Source organism: Ornithorhynchus anatinus, chromosome 13 (assembly GCF_004115215.2).
Source record: "Ornithorhynchus anatinus isolate Pmale09 chromosome 13, mOrnAna1.pri.v4, whole genome shotgun sequence".
NCBI classification, from domain to species: Eukaryota; Metazoa; Chordata; class Mammalia; order Monotremata; family Ornithorhynchidae; genus Ornithorhynchus; species Ornithorhynchus anatinus.
This window is the reverse complement of record NC_041740.1, coordinates 20724061-20744265: the sequence shown is the minus strand read 5'-3', so window position 1 is coordinate 20744265 and position 20205 is coordinate 20724061. Positions and strand designations below refer to the sequence as shown.

At 55.7% G+C, this 20205-nt stretch overlaps 1 protein-coding gene across 2 annotated transcripts in view; it reads right to left on the bottom strand.

Annotated features, from left to right (window-relative positions):
- Window positions 1-20205, bottom strand: part of ABCB4 (ATP binding cassette subfamily B member 4) — a 41584-nt gene that overhangs the window by 7949 nt on the left and 13430 nt on the right. For both annotated transcript variants that reach the window (XM_029077468.2, XM_039914002.1), the window contains 15 exons: window positions 19431-19602; window positions 16476-16600; window positions 15771-15942; window positions 14882-14995; window positions 12640-12750; window positions 12354-12479; window positions 12048-12251; window positions 10844-11014; window positions 8453-8614; window positions 7082-7243; window positions 3931-4077; window positions 3259-3363; window positions 2004-2081; window positions 967-1050; window positions 273-476 (listed from right to left, as the gene is read on the bottom strand). In XM_029077468.2, the coding sequence (XP_028933301.1) occupies window positions 273-476; window positions 967-1050; window positions 2004-2081; window positions 3259-3363; window positions 3931-4077; window positions 7082-7243; window positions 8453-8614; window positions 10844-11014; window positions 12048-12251; window positions 12354-12479; window positions 12640-12750; window positions 14882-14995; window positions 15771-15942; window positions 16476-16600; window positions 19431-19602 (2137 nt within the window). The remainder of the gene's footprint in view (window positions 1-272; window positions 477-966; window positions 1051-2003; window positions 2082-3258; window positions 3364-3930; window positions 4078-7081; window positions 7244-8452; window positions 8615-10843; window positions 11015-12047; window positions 12252-12353; window positions 12480-12639; window positions 12751-14881; window positions 14996-15770; window positions 15943-16475; window positions 16601-19430; window positions 19603-20205) is intronic.

Below are 20205 nucleotides of genomic sequence, written 5' to 3'. Positions count from 1 at the left end.
GTCAGGGAAATAAAGCCCTCGTCCCTCCGCAGCGTTAGCCCGCGTAGGGTGGTGTGGGAAGAAGTACCGCTGTATCGGACCTTCCCAAGTGCTTCGCACGGTGCCCCGCGCACACTAAGCGCTCGAGAAATACGACTGGATGAAGAAACGGACCGTGCGGCGATCCGGGTGCGTAGGACCGTACGCGCTCCGTGGCGAAACTACAAAACGGAGCATTTTCCAAGCTCGCCGTTGGGAGAGAACCTCGGCGGTGCCTTAGAAATGACGCCCACCTTTCCGGCGATTTCCAGTTCTCGCTTGTCTCTTTGCGCGTGCCCGGCCAGCATTTTCATCTCGATGACCCCAGCTACGGCGATGATGGGAACGATCGCCAGCAGCAGAAGGGTTAACTGCCAACCGTAGACAAAGGAGATGACGACGCCCGTCCCGAGGTTGGCGATATTCTGGGCCATCAGAGCCAGCCGGGCGCCCGTGACCTGGGACGGACCGGGAGAAAGCATCCAGGATTAAGTGCTCCATGCGGGACAGGGCCTTCGTCCAACCCCATTTGCTTATACCTACCCCGGCGCTCAGTACAGCGCCTGGCACGCGGCAAGCCCTTAACCTGTACATCGTCGTCGTCTAAGCCGCCGTGCTCCTCATCGCGTTCATCCTCGCCACCGTTACGGGCAGTCGGGGAATCCCGGGATGTAAAACATCCGCTCTCCGAGAGCCTCCCGCTCCGGACCGGCCACTGCCGCGGGCCTGAGCCCGCTGGGCCGGACCCCCCGCCTCCCCTTGGGGGGAGCGAACCCCCCCGAGCCCCCGGGGGTCGACTAGGGGGGAGAGCCGCAGGCCCCCAGCCGCGGGGGACCGGTCATTTGGCTGGGAAGCTTGGCCGTGATTCGCCCCCAGCACAGGCCGCTTGGCGTCAGAGCCCCGGGGAGGGGGTTGGGCTGAAGGCGGGGGTCAACGGGGGTCACCTACGCCTTGGACCTGGGCCGCGTCTGTGGCCAGCTGGGCGGTCAGGGCTCCGGGGCCGTTCCTGGGGTCGTCAAACCAGCTCATGTCCTGAAAAGCAACCAGCCTCCCGTGGGCCTCCGGGAAGACCACCCGGCGCTGGCGGCGGGAGGCCGCTGCGGGGCCGGGGTCATCCGCCCCCCGCCCCCACGGCCTGACGGGACGGAGGGTCCCGCTCAGGGCCCTGGGCGGGTCGCGATCCGGCTCCAGCTCCGGGGAGCCTGGCCGAGAGGCTTACGGGGCCCCAGGGAGTGGACACGCCGAGGCTGGAGGGCCTGTGTCGGGACTGGACCGGTGCCTCGTGAGGGCGGGAGGGGGCCCCCCGTCCGTTCCTGCCTGATCCTGGATGCCCCGGCAGGGCCGAGGCTGGGGGCGGGAATCGAGGGACCGCGTGGGCTGCCCGGGTTTAACTCCGAAGGAGGACCGAGGCCGGGGATGGGGGTGAGAGGGCGCAGGGGTCGGAGCGGGGACGTGGGGCGCCGCGGGCCGGGAGGGCACACGGGTTCCGGGACGGTTTCCTTCCGGCCAGATGCTCCCCGCCTGGAAGGCACGCGGCATCCTGCGTTCCGTCCGGCGCAGTGCCGGGGGAAAGGCGGGAGGCAAGCGAAGCCCGGACCTCCGAGGGGGAGCCACGTCGCCGGAAGGCGGCCGCCTTCTTCAGGCCTTCCCGGAACAGGGCGCCCAGCTGCCACGTGGCCCGGCCTGCAGCCCCCTGGCCCGGCCAACCTCCCGGGAACCTCCCCTCCTCTCAGCGAGCCCCGGCTCCCCGCCGACAGGCGGGGCCGTGAGGCTCCCCGTGCTCCGGAAGCCAGTTCGGGGGCCGGGGGCGAGGGGGTCGGCTGAGAAGCACGTGGGCCCGGGCGGACGCCGAGGGGAGACCGGGGTCTGCGGTCCGTCGACGTCCGGCTGACCGTCGGTCATCGCTCCGGCCCGGGAGCCCCGTCTAGGCGGAGGCTTCCCGGACCGGGTCGGGGGACGAAGCGGGGTCGGGGAGTGGGGCCTACCTGCCTCAGCATGGCTCCGAAGGCCAAGAACCGGAGCCGCCCGGTGAGGATCTCGCCGGCTTTACCGAACGTGTAACCCTGGTGGGAGAGGGACGCGGAACGTTCGCGATAAACCCGTTTTCCCCACTGGGATCTTCACGCGAACCGTCAGCTATCCCTAAACTGCCAATCGCACACGTACGCCGTCCTCCCCCTCACCGGAACACACGCCCACGCGCACTCGCTAACTCGGGGACCGGGAATACGCCTGTCGTATTTTTGTATCGTTATCTTGTACTCTCCCCAGCACTTGATAGGGTGCTCTGCACACGGTAAGTACTCAGTAAATGACCACATCTGACACCCACCCACGGAAACACTCACAGACAGTCACCCAACACCCCTAGGGACACGGAAACACACTGACGTATATTCACACAGTCGGACAGATTCTCACAGACTTACCAATATGCACACACTCACCCCTGCAGACGCACGCACACACACAGGTTCTCCCTCCTTCAGACACGCTGACACACACACACGGAAACTCACACAGGGTCACATCTTCACACACACTTCTGTAGACACGCGCCAAGACCCGAATCTACCCACCCACACGCATATAGAGTTGCGTGCGTAGAAATAACCGCATAAAGGCATTCTCGGACGCACACAGACGCATAACGATATTAATTCTGGTACTCGTGAAGAGCTTACTATGCGCCGAGCACCGTTCTAAGTGCTGGAGTAGTTAAGCGGGCCGGACACGGCCCCTAGGTCCTGTTTTACAGATGAGGTAACCGAGGCCCAGAGAAGTGAAGCTGACTTGCCCGAGGTCACGCGGCAGACCCGTGGATTAGAACCTAGGTCCTTCTGACTCCGAGCCCCGCGCTCTATCCGCTAGATCGTGCCGCTTCTCCCAGATACGCACGGATATCCAGGCTACCCCACGAAACGGGCTTGAAAATCAGTTTGTATCGTGGGATCCATTTTCCTATAGATGTACATGCAATTGGGTTGGATTTCTTTTTGGGGGGCGGGTGTATGGCGTGTTGTTTTTTTCTTTAAACAGCGTTTAACAGATATCATTAAAGAGAGAGGTGAAACTGAGGGCTGAAGGTCTCAGAGGGGCGAAACCTCAGGGAACGAGCCCGTCTCTGCCCCGGGGGCCCCAGGGGTGGATCTGGCACCCCCATTCCCCCAACTCCGCTCCGGGCTCCGAGGGGTCCCCGCTCTCCGTTCCCCGCCGCGCCAGCGCGGCCCGGCTACCCACCTGCAGGAAGAAGGTGAAGAAGGAAACGATCCCCAGGACAAGGAACACCACTGAGAACATATCGCACTTCTGCCTCTTCACGGCCTCGTCTCCCGGCCCGAAGACCTGCGCGCGATTGAGACCGCTGCTCTCGGACGGCCCCCGCCGCTCCCCGCTTCTACCAGGTTGCGTTCCCAGAGGGGGCCCCCTCGGAAACGACCCCCGACCCCCACCCCGGGTCCCTGTGCTACCTTCAAACGGGGCAAAGTAGAGGGAAATGGCCCAAGTTGGACCACTGGGCCTGGCGGGTCCAGGAAGCCCCCTCCGCCAGAGGCCCGTGCCTGTGGGGATCACGAGGACGCTGGGGCGTTTCTCCAAGCGGGCCGGGCACCTCTCCCCACCTAGCGCCAACGGCGAGCCACCAAGTCCCTCTGAACCCCATCCCGGCCCTCTCCGCTGGGAGCTGGTCCCCCCCCCTCCTCCCGGGGGCAGGCGTTCTCGGGCCTGAACTCTCCTCCCGACCCCTCTTCCCCCCCCGGTTTGGGGGAGGCCCAGCAGGATCTCAGACCGGAGCCTTCGAGAGCCGCCTGCGGATGACGGAGCGGGAAGACGCTTCGGTCTGGGGACCGCGGGGAACGGGGGAGACGAGGTGGGGGATCGGCGGGAGCCCGATCCCGATTTGGAACAACTCACGGTTATCATCTCCGAGAAGATGACTGAAAATGCAGGCTGCAGAGCCCCGTTGACTATGGAACAGAGCGTGCCCACCACGAAATAAGGCCACTCTCGTCTATTCAGCTTCAGAACCTTCAGGAAAGACACCGGCGGGACGTCTGCGGTCTGGAATATACGGACCGCGTGGAAAAACGTTACCTCGAGAAGCAGCGCGGCGTGGCGGATAGAGCGCGGGCCTGGGACTCGGAGGGTCACGGGTTCTAATCCCGCTTCTGCCCCCCGTCTGCTGTGTGACAAGTCACCAAACTTCTCCGGGCCTCGGCTATCCCAACTGTAAAATGGGGAGTGAGACCGAGCCCCAGTGTGGGACAGGGAACGCGTCCAACCTGATAGACTTCAATCTAGCCCCTGTGCTCAGTGCGGTGCCTAGCGTACAGCGAAGCGCCGAAACGCCGCAATTAGTAACAATTAATAATAATAATACCGTTGGTATCTGTTAAGCGCTTACTATGTGCAGAGCACCGTTCTAAGCGCTGGGGGAGATACAGGGTCATCGGGCCGTCCCGCGTGAGGCTCACGGTTAATCCCCATTTCACGGGTGAGGTAACTGAGGCCCAGAGAAGTGAAGCGACTCGCCCACAGTCACACAGCTGACGAGGGGCAGAGCCGGGAGTCGAGCCCGTGACCTCTGACTCCGAAGCCCGGGCTCTTTCCACTAGCAGCGGGTGTCAGACTCGAACCCTTAAAGTCATCACAGTTCTGCCTGGGCAGGCCGGGGAGGCCAGAGGGAAGATGAGATCGTCATCCCGTCGTCCCGAGGGGAGAAGAAGCAAGGAGCGGGGCTGGCGGTGGGGGAAGGAGGGGACCGGGGAAGCCCAGACTGGAGGGGATCCAGGACCCCAGGAGGAATTGGGGCCGGGCAGGGGTAGGACGGGGATCAGCGGACCCCTGGCTCTAGGAACGGAGGCTGACTCGGAGATCCGAAACGGGGGGACAGGTGGAAGTCAGGAGGAGCGGGAGATTAGAAAAGTCGGGGAGGCCCGAGGAGACGGAGCAGGGGAAGAGGCAGGGCCGGGGAGTGGGGAAACAGGGCGACCCTGCCTCGGCGGGACAAGAGGCGAAGGTGGCTGTTCCCTGGGGCAGGAACTTCCGGGAGACCGGTGGGGGCCACCCCTCCTGAGGGGAGGCCGGAGGAAGCCACCTGGCAGAGTGGATAGAGCCCGGGTCCGGGGGTCAGTAGGTCGTGGGTTCTAATGCCGGTTCCTCTACATGTCTGCTGCGTGTGACCTTGGGCAAGTCACTTCACTTCTCTGGGCCCGTTACCTCATCCGTCAAAAGGGGGGGCGAGACCGTGAGCCCCACGTGGCACAGGGACCGTGTCCAACCCCATTTGCCTGTGTCTACCCCAGGGCATAGTACGGTGCCTGGCACATAGTAAGCGCCTAACCAATACCACAGTTTTTATCATCATCCTCATTATTATCATCAGGCCAAAGGAGATTCAGGCCCGCCCCAAGGAATCTGCCCTCCCTATTTGAAGTCATTCTAGATTGTTCCGGATCCCCCACGTGTCCACATCGTAGTTCTGTCCTGACTGGGGCCGGGTCCTCTGGAATTTAATAATAATAATAATAATAATGTCGGTATTTGTTAAGCGCTTTACTACGTGCCGAGCACTGTTCTAAGCGCTGGGGTAGACATAGGGGAATCAGGTCGTCCCACGTGGGGCTCACAGTCTTAATCCCCATTTCACAGATGAGGGAACTGAGGCACAGAGAAGTTAAGTGACTCGCCCACAGTCACACAGCCGCCAAGTGGCAGAGCTGGGATTCGAACTCATGAGCCCCGACTCCAAAGCCCGTGCTCTTTCCACTGAGCCACGCTGCTTCGAAGGCACATCTCCTCCTCCAAGAAGCCTTCCCTAACTAAGCCCTCCTCTCCTCTCCTCCATTCCTTTCTGCACCAGCTCTCGCCGGCTCCTTCATTCATCCTCCCTCCCATCCCCACAGCACATGTCCATATATATATCTATTTATATTTATATTCATGTCTATCTCCCACTTTAGACGGTGAGCTCGTTGTGGGCAGGATTGTGTCTGTTGTTCTATTGTACTCTCCCAAGCGCTTAGTACGGTGCTTTGCGCACGGTAAGCACTCGATAAATAAGATTGAATGAATGAAGTTGGGGCCCAGTTCCCCAAGTGCCAAATTTAGGGGGAGAGTATCGGAGGAAGGAGTTGGGACCCCTCGTTCCCCCAGAAGCTGGGAGACTAGAGCAAGGAGCAGATCTGGATTAGAACCCAGGTCCTCAGCTTCCAGGGCCCGGGCTCTTTCCGCTGGTTCAAGCTGAGATCCTGATGCTTATCTTTTGGGGGGGAGAACTGCGATTCTTTTGTCTTGCTCTGTTCTACCAACTCTGTTGTATTGTACTCTCCCAAGCGCTTAGCACAGTGCGCTGCACAAGGTAAGCGCTCAGTAAATACCACTGACAGATATCTCTGGGGCCGGCGTAGAGCATCCTGAGGTGGGGTTCGGGGGGTGAAGCCAGGACCAATCCAAACTCTTGGGGCTCAGGGAGGGCCAGGCGAGCTCAGCCCCAAAGTCGCCCACACCACGTGATCATCTTGTTTCTATTACAATTGTTACTATTATTGTTATTATTTACTATGTGCCAAGCACTGTTCTAAGCACTGGATACATGGAAATCAGGTTGGACACAGTCCCTGCCCCACATGGGGCTCACAGTCTTAATCCCCATTTTACAGATGAGGCGACTGAGGCCCACAGAAGGGAAGTGATTTGTCCAAGGTCATACAACAGACACACGGAGGAGCCGGGATTAGACCGCACGGGCCCTTCTGACTTCCAAACGCACGTTCTATCCACTAAGCCACGTTGCTTTTAGTACGCTGCTCGACGGCCAGTCGGTGTTAAACAGAACGCCCCTCCAGACGGTAAATTTGTTGTGGGCAGGGGACGCGTCTGTTTCTTGTGGTATTGTATTCTCCCAAGAGCTTAATCCAGTGCTCTGTACACAGTAAGTGCTCCGTAAATACGACGGACTGACTTAAACCTCCTTCCGAGAGCAGTGGGGGAAAGGGCTCTGATCGGACCATTTCAGATTCAGGCCCCGGCGCGCCGTGATTTGATTTCCAGTAGAAACACTTACCGGCTCCTCCGCTTTCGGGATCCTCTGATCCCGTCTGGATCTTCTCACGCTTGAGCGAGCCGATCTTCTGAACACGTGGCCATTTGAAGACATCCGTGTGCCATTCATCTCGCCACCGTCTCCCTCTTCAGATTCCTCTGGCTCCCACTGGTTTCCGGATGCCTGAAACGGAGATGAAATTGTTTTATACAATGCACAGCACCTAGGAAAATATCTATACGGTATTTCTTCACGTTAACGAATGTCTTCCCCCCTAGACCGTAAGCTCGTTTTGGGCAGGGAATTTGTATTCCAACTCTGTTGCGCCGTACTCTCCCAAGTGCTTAGGACAGTGCTCTGCACACGGGAAGGGTTCAAGAAATACCACTGACTGATTGATTGTTCGTTAAGCACTTTCTGTGTTCCAAGCAATATACTAAGCGCCGGGGTAGATACAACATTCCAAGCGCCGAGTACAGTGCTCTGCACACGGTAAGCACTCAGTACATACTATTGAATGAATGAATCCAAGATAATCGGATCAGACACAGTTCCTGTCTCACGTGGGGCTCACTATCTAAGTAGATGATGAATCCCCATTCGATAGATGAGGAAACTGAGGCACAGAAAAGTTAAGTGACTTGTCCAGGGTCACGCAGCAGACAAATGGTGGAGCGAGGATTTGAACCCAATACCCAGGTCCGTGCTTTTTCCACAAGGCCACGCTCCTTCTCTGGTACCTTGCTTGTAACTCCCGCCTCTGTCCCCTTCGCTCACATCGTTCTCCCAGGTTGAAACTTCCCTCCTCCCAACATCTGACCTTCTTCGGTCCCCCGCACCCGTCCTGAAAGCCCTCTTCCTCAAGCGTCCCATCCTTGATTAATCCCAGTCATCTCTGGCATTTAGGTATTTATTCAGACCCATCACGGGAAGCGGTGCGGTTTAGTGGCTAGAGCCCGGGCCCGGGAGTCAGAAGGTCGTGGGTTCTAATCCCAGATCTTCCACTTGACTGCTGTCTGACAAATCCCTTCCCTTCTCGGGGCCTCGGTTACCTCCTATGAACCCCATATGGGACGTGGACTGTACCCCACCTGATTTTCTTGCCTCTACCCAAGCACTTAGAAATAATAATAATAAAGGTGTTTGTTAAGCACCTACTCGGTGTCAGGCACTGTTCCGAACTCTGGGGTAGATACAGACTAATCAGATTGGACACAGTCCCTGTCCCACAGGGAGCTCACAGTCTTCATCCCCAGTTTACAGATGAGGTAAAGTCACCCAGCAGGCATGGCCGCCGTTAACAAATACTATAAAAAAAAGGGTGAATGTTAATTTTCTGTTCCTGGATTGTGTCAGGAGAAATTTACCAGGGCGTCCCTAGAGAATAATTACCTGCATGGCCACGAGTTTGGAATATACACCATCTTTGCTCATCAGTTCATCGTGGGTTCCTTGCTCCACGATCACCCCGTCCTCCAAGCCGGCAATGACATCCGCGTTGCGGATCGTAGACAAGCGATGGGCTACGACGACCGTGGTGCGGCCTTGTCGGGCCTGAGGGGGATGCGAGACCAGCTCTGAATCCACCTCGCTTTAGGGAAAGGGGTTCCCTGAACTGGCAAAATCTGCCTTTTGTCCTTTCTCTGTCGATCCTGGCAAAAGAACTGTTCATTCGTGCATTCATTCAAATGTCTCTATTGACCCCTTACCATGAGCAGAACACTGTATTAAGCGCTCGGGAGAGTACGGTATGACAATAAACGGCTACATCCCCCGCCCACAACGAGCTCACAGTCTAGAGGGCGAGACGGACTATAATCCCGGTGGCTGCGACCTGGAAACGTATCGACCGATCACGGGGCCCGGTCCTACAGAGCCGGTGGAAACCTGAGCGGTCAACCCGTCCAGTCCCCCGCTTCCACGCAGCGGCAGGAGTAACCCATCCGGGACAAACAAACGGTGTTTATTTTTCCCTGAAAGACTCCCCAGTGTAGAGACTGTCCACCCTCCACGATGGCCTGTTCCGGGGTTTTATCCCTCTGACACTGAGGAAGTTCTTCCTTGAGTCCACAATCTCTCCTGCTGTGGTACAATTAACTTGATTTCCTCTTGTCCAGTTTCCTGGGGACCCCGAACAGCTGTCAGTGACCTCTCTATAGAAATGGGGATTGAAACCGTGAGCCCTGTGTGGGACAGGAACTGTTTCCAACCTGATTTGCTTGTATCCACCCCAGCGCTTAGCACAGTGCCCCGCATATAGTAAGCGCTTAACGAATACCACGATTGTTATCATTATTATCACGTGGTTTTTCTTGGTTGGCTTTGTCCCTTTATTCGTTCATGCTGACTGCACTTCCCTTCCAGTTTCTGCTTTTCAAATTTTGTTCCTACATTCATTCATATTCATTGAGCGCTTACTGGGTGCAGTGCACTGTACTAAGCGCTTGGGAGAAGACAATACAATAATAAAACAGGCACATTCCCAGCCCACGACGAGCTTACTGTCGGGGGGAGGGAGAGAGGCGTTAAATAAATAAATTACAGATATGTACCTAAGTGCTGTGTTCTTTTGCTTCACTAGGATCTGCTAATATTACATCTCCATTATCATCCATGGTATTTATCGAGCGCTTACTATGTGCAGAGCACTGTGCTAAGCACTTGGGAGAGTACAACAGAATTAACACCTGCCCACAAGACCTTCCGACTAAGCCTCTTTTCCCCTACTCCTTTTCCCTTCTGCATCAGCCTTACGCTTGGATCCGTAGCTTTTTTTCACCCCATCCTCAGCCGCACAGCACTTACGTACATATCCCTGATTTATTCTAATACCCGCCTCTTGGTTCCTTGCGGACAACGAACGTGTCTACCAAAATGTGTTATATTGTACTCCCCCAAGTGCTTAGTACAGTGCTCCGCGCTCAGGGAGCACTCGATAAATACGATGGATTGACTGAGGCTGGACTTTCTGCAAAGGAAGAACTGTGCTTTAGAATGCGAGCTTAACCTGGTGGTTGGAAAGGGGGGGGGGAGGGGGTGATTTACTATGAGCCTCAGTTTCCACAGTCCCTGACCTTGGACTCTCTCTAAATCAGGCATCCCCGAAATCAGTCCCGCCAGCGTGTCTGGGAGGGGATCAGAATGATTCTGTCCCCCTCTTCCAGCATTCAGCTGCGGCGCGGCCTAACGGATAGAGCGCGGCCCCCGGGAGCCAGGAGGACCTGGGTTCTAGTCCTGCTTCACTGCGTTTCCGGCTGGGTGACCTGGGGCAAGTCACTTCACTTCTCTGTGCCTCGGTCACCTCGGCTGTAAAATGACGATTAAGACTCGGAGCCCCACGTGAGACAGGGACCGTGTCCAACCTGATTGGCTTGTATTTACCGCGGGGCTTAGTAGGGTGCCAGGCACGTGGTAAGCACTTAACGAGACTGTAAGCCCGGTGTGGGCGGGGATTGTCTCTCTCCATTGCTGTACTGTACTTTCCAAGAGATGAGTAGGGTGCTCCGCACACAGTAAGTGCTCAATAAATACGATCGAATGAACGAACGAGCGGATCACCGGCTCGTGCCCTCCACGTGATCTAGGGGCCAGTCCCCGGGAATCCTACCTCTCCCCGAGCCCGGACACTCAGATCGCAGAAGAAGAAGAAGAAGAATTACGGTATCTGAGAAGCACCCACTACGTGCCAAGCACTGTTCTCTAAGCGCTGACCAAAGAGAACCGAGGGGGGATTCGGCCGGGGTTCCAGCGCGCTCCAGGCCAAGGGTCTCCCGGCTCACTGACCTTGTCGAGGGCGGCCTGCACCGCCGCTTCGCTCTCGGTGTCCAGGGCCGAGGTGGCCTCGTCCAGCAGAAGGATCTTGGGGTTGCGCACCAGGGCCCGGGCGATGGCTATCCTCTGCTTCTGGCCCCCGCTCAGCTGGGCCCCCCGGTCTCCCACCAGCGTGTCAAATTTCTGAAAGAGGAAGGGGCTCGAGAGCCGGGGAGGAGCGGCGGCTGACGCCCGGGGCCTAGCGGCGGCCGCGGCTCCGAGGAGCGGGGCTTTCCGGGAAGACCGCTCCCTCACGGCTGCCCCCTCATCCCCCCCTCATGGCCCGTCTGCTCCCTCGAAGCTGCCCCTGCGCCCCTCCTTCGCAGGTGCCCCTCGGGTTTCATCCGTTCATTCATTCAATCACATTTATTGAACGCTTACTGGGTGCAAAGCGCTGTACTAAGCGCTTGGAAGAATAGCATATAACAACAGACAGACACATCCCTGCCCACAATGAACTCAAGTCTAGAGGGGGAGAAAGATGTTAATATAAATAGAGATAAATGAATAAATGACAGATATAGACATATGGGAGGTAGGGATGGGAGGGAGGATGAATGGAGGAACAAGTAAGAGCGGCGCAGATGGGAGTGAGAGAAGAGGAGAGGAGGGCTTAGTCGGGGAAGGCTTCTTGGAGGAGGTGGGCCTTCAATCAGGCTTTGAAGTGGAGGAGAGCAATTATCTGCCCGACAGGAGGGCGTGCCAGGCCAGAGGCAGGATGTGGGCCAGAGGGCGGCGGCGAGATAGAAGAGACCGAGGAACAGAGAGAAGGTTAGCATTGGAAAAATGAGATGCGTCGGCTGGGTTGTCGTAGGAGAGTAGGAAGTGAGGTAGGAGGGGGCAAGATGATGAAGTTCTTTAAAGCCATTGCTGAGGGGCTTTCGTTTGATGAGGGGGTGAATGGGCAACCACCGGAGTTTCCTGAGGAGTGGGGAAACATGGCTTGAACTCTTTTGTAGAAAAATGATCCGGGCAGCGGAGTGAAGGATGGACTGGAGTCAGGAGAGAGAGGAGGCAGGTAGTCGGCGAGGAGGCTGATAGAGTAATCAAGGCGGGATAGGATAAGTGACTGGATTAATGTGGTAGAGAGCAGAGAGGAGAAAGCACAGAGGAGAGGCTACAGAGGAGACACTAGAGAAGAGAGAGAAGAGACGAGGAGGAGGAGGGGAGCGCTGACCTTGGGCAGCCTCATGATGAAGTCATAGGCGTTGGCCTCCTTGACGGCCTGGATGATCTCGTCCATGGTGACGTCCCCCCGGCCGTAGCGAACGTTCTCCGCGATGGTGGTGGCGAAGAGCACGGGCTCCTGGCTCACCACGCCCGTCACCTCCCGCAGGAAGCGGACGTTCAGGGTCTGGATGTCCCGTCCGTCGATGCTGATCTGAAAGGAGAGGGGGGTTACGGGGTCAGCGGGGCGGGGGGCCCGTCCACGCTCCGGACCCGAGACCGCGCGGTCCCCCGGGGGCTCCCGGCCGGGACGTACCGAGCCGACGGTGGGGTCGTACAGCCTCTGGATCAGCTGGACGGCGGTGCTCTTCCCGCAGCCGCTGTTCCCCACCAGGGCCACGGTTTGCCCGCTGTTCACCTTCAGGTTCAGGCCCCTCAAGATCTGCCGGGGGTTACCGGAAGGAGGAGGAGAACCCAACCGTGACAGTTAGGTTGAGTTTGCGCCCGCTTGAACTCAATACATTCTGCAACTAAAACCCACAAGCACGCCAGCATTTAAAAAGGTCCTTCCCCCCTTAAAATGGAATCCCATTTCACGGTACCTGGATGTCGGGGCGAGCGGGATAAGAGAAATGAACGTTCCGGAACTCCAGATTCCCTTTCAGATTGCCCGGTTTGTCTCCCCTCTCCGAGAAACTGTCAATTTGAGGATCCTAAGCGGAAAACAGGTCGTAAAAACGCACCGATTCGGAGTTACCAGATTCTCCAGCTTTAGAACACTGATTCTTTGAGAGTTTCTCGCGTGTGGATTAAGTTAAAGAGGCTGAACGAGTCCCATGTGAATGTAGCCCAAGACGGTAAGTTTCAAGATTAGGAATTGAAAGTGTAAATTAGCTTTTCAACCGCCTGCCCAGCCCCAGAGTCACTAAGGTCCTGGTCCGCTGCCTGGAGATCTTCCTGTCAACAGACTCACGGCCAAGAGTTAAAGGGACTGACTCTTCTCTCGTGTTTATTTTCTTCCCTTTCTTTGCCCTCCTCCTGAGACACCCTGAGCCACAGCAACGCAAGTGAGGGGATGTGTGGAGAGTCCGCTTATTAGCCGAGGCCAGGGTGAATACACAGGATTTTTTTGTGCTTTTCCCTGTGTGTTTTCTTTTTGCCCGCATTAGCTAGACGGTAAGCTCACCGTTCGTATTCATTCAATCAGTGGTATTTATCGAGTGATTAATGTGCGCAGAGCACTGTACTAAGCACTTGGGAGAGTACAATACGACAGACAGACACATTCCCTGCCCACAACGATCTTACAGTCCAGAAGGGAGTGTGTTGATAGGGAGTATGTCTACCAACTCTGTCGTACGGTATTCTCCCAAGCGCTTAGACGCAGTGCTTTGCACAGAGAAAGCACTCAATAAATACCATTGATCGACCGATTGTCTCCCCCTCATCAATCTTATTTCCATTCCATTCAGTTCTCTTTCCTCAGCCTTTGGTTTCCTCCCCATCTTCTCAATCTGCCCCCTTTCTTCACCTCCCCCTTCCCTGCAAACACCCACATCTCACCAACCCCTTCAGTCAATCAGTCAAGTCCCCTCTCAGTCAAGTGTATTTACTGAGCGCTTACTGTGTGCAGAGCATTTGGGAGAGTACAATATAGCAGGCACATTCCCTGCCTACAGTGAACTTACAGTTCAGAGGGGGAGACGGACATTAATATAAATGAATTACAGATATGTACATAAGTGCTTTCCCTCGGACATTCCCGTGTGACTCGTGTCTATTTATGTGTAAGTGTGTGCGTCTCTGTGTGCATTTTTTCCCAGTTGTTAAGTGCTTACACTTAACAACGTTTAGAAACATTCTAAACACTGGCCTAAACTGTGACTCCACCAAGAATCAGCCCCTGGGGAGAGTGTGGTAGAGGAAAGAGCACGGGCCTGGGAATCAGAGGATGGGTTCTAAACACAGCTGTGTGACCTTGGGCAAGTCACTTCACTTCTCCCTGCCTCAATTGCCTCATCTGTAGAATGGGGATTAAATGCCCGTTCTTCCTCCCCCTTAGATCGTGGGGTCCCACGTCGGGCAGGGACTGTGTCTGGTCTCCCCGGCTTCAAAGTCTTATGGAGGGCACATCTCCTCCAAGAGGTCTTCCCCGATTAACCCCCTTTTCCCCCTCTCCCTTCTGCGTCGCCCTGACTTGCTCCCTTTACTTATCCTCCCCACCCCGAGCCCCACTGCACTTATGTATCTGTAATTTCTATATTTATTTCTATTAATGTCTGCCTCCCCCTCTACCCATTCCATTCCTAACTTGGGCAGTGGCTAGCGAGGAGAAGGCCATCTGCTACGAGTCAAAACTCCCCCGTGCTGGGCAGCAGAGGCACGGGAGAGAGTCGAGGGCGGAGACTCGGGTTTACCGCGTGGAAGGCGGCAACGGTAAACCACTTCCAGATTTTTAACAAGAAAACCGTACGGATCCGCTACCGGGACGTCAGCAGACGGAGAGCGGGGCGTTCTGGGAGAGACGCGTCCGTGGCGTCGCCGTGGCCGGAAACGACTCGACGGCATAAGGCAGGACTTTCCCAAGCACTTAGTACAGCACTCTACAGCACAGTAGGTGCTTAATAAATACGATTGAATGGATGAGTGAATGCGTGAATGAACAGATACCACAGTGCATTCATTAAGTAGTCTACTGGCTGGCTCCAGCAGACAGGACGCGGAAAATAATCCAGACAAAGAGGAACACGAATGATCAGCCTGGGCTGTGCTCACACTCCCCCCCGGGGGATTGAACGCAGCCTCCCTCCAGAACTTCCACCCGCCCGCGGCCAAAGAACTTACACTGTCGATGATCTCAAATACGGACTTCGCCGCTCCTCTTGCGTTAGCAAAAGCGTCCATGCACGGAGCGGCTTGGCCGACGCTGAAAGCTCCGTAGACGATGGAGAAAAAGACCTGAGGGAAGAAAATGGGGAGAATTAGCCTCAATCGATCAAGATATTTATTCATTTAGATATTTATTTAGAGTAACAGCGTGGCTTAGCGAAGAGAGCACGGGTCTTGGAGTCGGAAGGACCTAGGTTCTAATCCCAGCTGCGCCACCTGTGTGCTGTGTGATCTTGGGCCACTTCGCTGTGCCTCGGTTATCTCATCTGCAAAATCGGGTTAAGAGTTTGAGACCCACGTGAGACCCTCCCATCTTCTAGACTGTGAGCCTGTTGTTGGGTAGGGATTGTCTCTGTTGCTGAGTTGTACTTTTCAAGCAGTTTGTACAGTGCTCTGCACACAGTAAGTGCTCCATAAACACGATTGAATGAATGAATGAATGAATGAATGACAGGGGCCGTGTCCAACCTGATTAACTTGTATCTACCTCAGTGCTTAGAACAGTGCTTGGCACCTAAGCGCTTAACAAACACCATCATCGTTATTATTACCTAGTAAACTCTTAACAAGTACCACAGTAATCATTATTATTATATCTGCTCTCTCAGTGCCTTGCACGCTCGATAAATATCATTGATGCCCATATTCCCAGGGGGTTTATTGGGAGGAGGCAGATTCCACCGCCCTCTCCACCAGGCCAAGGCAGGAAGGAAAAAATAAAGGGATAAAGAGGAGGAAGAGCGGAACTAGGGGAGGATGGAGGGAATGAAGGGAGGGAGGAAGAGAAGCAGGAAGGAAAGACCGCAGGGAAGGAAAGGCAAAAGAACAAGACTGGCAGTCTTACTGTCATTGTGTTTCCAAGAGTGTATTCCTTTGATAGTATTAAGGAAGATCCATACCAGAAAGCCAGGGCATATGAGGCATAAATCAAGAGGAAAGCAGTCCCCAGGGAAAGATTGGCTGTAATGGCTTTCTTTATTCCAATCTTTTCTGCCTCTTCTAAATGCCTCTTATACCTACAGGAAAATGAGAAAAACAGGTACAGTGGGAAAGAGCAGACGATTCTCTGTGCCTCAGCTGTAAAATGGGGATTAAAGACCTGTCCTCCTTCCTCATTATACCATGAGTCCCCAGTTCGACCCCGTAAACTTGTATCGACTCCAGTGCTTGGCACGTAGTACGTGTGAAACAACTATCGTTAAGCAAGTTGAGTAAGGGACGACTCAGGGCCCGGTCCAGGCCTGTCCACTTGCTGCCGTCATTTCGAGCCTCTCATTCATTCATTCATTCATTCAATAGTATTTATTGAGCGCTTACTATGTGCAGAGCACTGTACTAAGCGCTTGGGATGAACAAGTCGGCAACAGATAGAGACAGTCCCTGCCGTTTGACGGGCTTACGGTCTAATCTCCCGTCCTCCTCCGACCTGCTCTCCGCCCAGTCCGCCACACGGGCCCGGAGCCTGAGCCTCGGGAAAGCGGGAAGACGACAGGAGCGCCCGAAACCCGCGGCAAGAGGAAACGGGTCCTGAGGGCCGGAAGATCCCGACCTGGCGAGTTCTTTGCTCTGTCCTCCGAAAGCCGTCACGGTCTTAATGGCCGCCAGAGCCTCCTCGGCCACGGCGCCTGCTTTTGCGTACGCGGACATCTCTCTGTCGGTAAACGCGGACAGTATCTAGGGCGAAGGGAAAGAAGTTTCACCTCTTTGCTCAGAGGAAAATGAGTAATCGGCTTTCCCCGGGAGATTTTTCCCTCCTTCCACCCGCTCTGTTTCACAGGCTGAACGGGGCTGGTGGGGCCCGGGCTGGGCGTCCCCTGGACGAGCCCCGCTGACCCCGGGAGGAGAGGGGGAATTCAGGGGAGGTGGCTTCACCTGGGCTCGCTGGAAATCGGTGCTTCAAATAATCCTTGGGGAGGAGTACCCCGATTTGGGCACGTTTCTATGGTTCCACAGGAGTCAGGAGGAGAGGGCTTCATGGCTCTACACACGGTAAGCGCTCAATAAATACCACTGATGGATCCGACTGATGATCTGACTGACTGACTGACGAAGAGTCAGCTGGGGTGTGTTTTCCAGGGAAACAGGCCAGCCCCTTCTCTCCTCAGCCCGGCCCTCCCTGCCCTGAATCCATCCTCACTTCAACGTTCACCTTGACCTCCCGCTCGTCTACATCTGTTTTTGTAAGTTTCATCCTGGTTTTTCTAGAGCTGCTCTTGCTGCTCTGATCCTTTCTGGGCCTGGAGGGCCCCACTCTGAAATATCAGGGGTTATTGATGGTGGAGCAGGAGGAGGAGAAAGAGGAGGAGCAGGAGGAGGAGGAAAAGCAGAGGAGGAAAAGAGGAAGAGGCAGAGGAAAAGGAGAAAGAGGAGGAAAGAGGAGGAAGAGGAGGAGAAGGGAAAGGAGGCAGTGGGGGAGGAGGAAAGAAGAGGAGGAAGAAGACCAGGAGGAATAGAGGTGGAAGAAGAAGAGGCGGAGGAGGAGGTGATGGAGGAAAAGGAGGAGGCAGAGAAATAGGAGGAAGACGAGGTGGAGCAGGAAAAGGAGGAGGAGGAGAGAAGGAAGAGGAGGAAAAGGAGGAGGCAGAGGAATAGGAGGAAGAGGAGGAGGTAGGTAGGGAGGAGGAGGAGGAAAACAGGAGCAGCACCATATCCTAGTGGAAAGAGCACAGTCCTGGGAATAAGAGGATCTGGGTTCTAATCCCAGTTCTGCCACTTGCCTGCTGTGTGATCTTGGGCAAGTCATTTAATTTCTCTGGGCCTCAGTTACCTCATCATTCTCTACCTCTTATACCTCCTACTTAGTGGGACAGAGACTGTGTCCAACCTGGATTCGCCTGGATCTACCACAGTGCTTGGAATAGTACTCGACAAATATTAAGGGCTTAACCAGTGTAATGATACTAATAATAACAATAGTAATGATGAAATGGAGGAGAGGAGGAGGAGGAAGAGGAGGAAGAAAAGAGCACAGTGAGAAAGAGGAGGAAGAGAAAAAAGAAGGCGGAGAGGACAAGGAGGGAGAGCGCCTCGGACCTTTCATTCATTCATTCAATCGTATTTATTGAGCGCTTACTGTGTGCAAAGCACTGTACTAAGAGCTTGGGAGAGTACAATATAACAACAAACAGGCACATTCCCGCCCCCAACGAGCTCACAGTCTAGAGGGGGAGACAGAGATTAATATAAATAAATAAATGAATAAATAATCATTCTGTCCTGAGCTCCTCCCTCCTTCTCCACTGTCACCCTCTCCCCACCCCCTCATCCTGCTCTGGCCCAGCCCCCTGGCCCTCTTCCCCTCCCCCAATCTGGACTCTGTTTCCCCGCGGGCGGGAGCCGCCGGGTGTGGAGTGGGCTAGGGCTTCCAGATCCATCCCATCGGACTTGTAGAAAGCAAAATCATTTGAGGCTAGAGGAGACAGTGGGTTTAGCTTTATGTAGCTGAACAGAAAGTAGCCAAGCATGCAATAATTATTATTATGGTATTTGTTTAGCGCTCACTACGTGCCGGGCACTGTACTAAGCACTGGGTTGGATCCAAGCCCCTGCACGGGGCTCCCAGTCTCAATCCCCATTTGGCAGATAAGGTAACAGATACAGAGAAGTGAGAAATAATAGTAATAATGATTATGGCATTTAATTGTGCTATTTGTTAAGCACTTACTATGTGTCAGACGCTGTACAAATCCCTGAGGTGGATACGGATAAATAGGGTTGGACCCAGTCCTTGTCCCACATGGGGCTCACGGTCTCAATCCCCATTTTCCAGATGAGGTAACTGAGGCCTAGAGAAGTGAAGTGACTTGGCCAAGGTCACCCAGCAGACAAAGGGCAGAACCGGGATTAGGACCCATGACCTTCTGAGTCCCAGGCCCGGGCTCTATCACTCCCAAGGGCCCAGGAAGCCAGATTCTCTCCTCTGACCGTTAACTGCCTCCCGGCCTCTCTCTGTCGCGATGCCAGGGGGCAGATGACGGCCCCAAGGAGGGTCAAGGGTGAAGGGGAAGTGGGGGCGCAGAGAGAGCAGGGTGGGGTTTCCATGGACACCTCTCCCCTCCTCGGGTGGTCCCCCCGGGGAGACCCAGTTTACACACGGTCTTCCAGCCCGGGGCACTGTTCAGCGCCAACGCCCTCCAGCTCCCGCCATTCTACCGGGGCACCATGGGCTCTGTCGTCCTCGCCAGGTTTAAGGCCCCGTGACCGACCCACCTTAGAAACGCTGGCCGCTCGCTCGGATCCACATCCGGCTAATCTCTTTCCTTTATGGCAGCCCAGTGAGACGGCACCAGGGCTTTCTCCGGAGAGAGGGAGAGGAAAGCTTGAAGCGGGGGACATCCTAGACTCGTGAGATGTGTGTGTTGAGGTGGGGGACGACTGAGGCACCCAGAAATGAATTTGCTCCCCTAGGGCCTCGCCCTCTGGGTGCTCTCCATTAACAGCAGCGGCTACCCCCGCTGTAGGAAGTCCCCCGCCCCCCAACCCGGGGGCTCCCCGAGGTACCTGCCTTTGCCCAGGCCGCCGAGGAGAGCCCCAGGATGGGGCTGATGGCCATGATCACCAGGGTGAGCTTCCAGCCTCGCAGGAACCCCACCAGAAATCCCGTGAGGAACGTGGCGACCGCCTGAAAGAACATCCCGGCCTTGTCTCCGATGCCCTCGGCGATCTTGGCGACGCTCCTAGAACCGACCAGGGCCGCGGGGTCAGGGTCTAGGACCCCGAGGGGAAGAGGGGCCGCATCGATCTCGGCAGCCGTCCACCGGCCCCGCGCGCGTCCCAGCGGCCGGGGAGACACCAGCCGGCGGGTTCGCGGGGTGAAGGGCCATGGAGAGAGAGGGGGAGGTTCGTGGGGCCGGAGGTGGACGGAGACAGAGTCCACGGTCCGTCCTCTTTCTGGCCTCCCCAGGACCTTCAACTGCCCCCGGCTCAGTCCAGCTCCACCCCGCCGGGCGTCGTCAGGGCTCTTCTTAAAAGGGAAGTGCAAGCGCTTAGCACAGAGCTCTGCGAACGGTAACCGCCTAATAGGTACCAATGAGTGATTGGGAGGGCATAAATGGAAAGTGTTTTTTTACTATTATCATTATTAGCAGTAATAATAATAATGATGACAAATAATGATGATTTGTTAAGCGTTTACCACGTGCCAAGCCCCGTATTTACCTCATCTGTACAATGGGAATTAAGACTCAGCCCCAAGTGGGACGCACGTGGCCGACCCGATTAGCTGGTACCCATCCCAGAGCGTCATACAGTACCTGGCATAAAGTCTTTAGCAAATATTA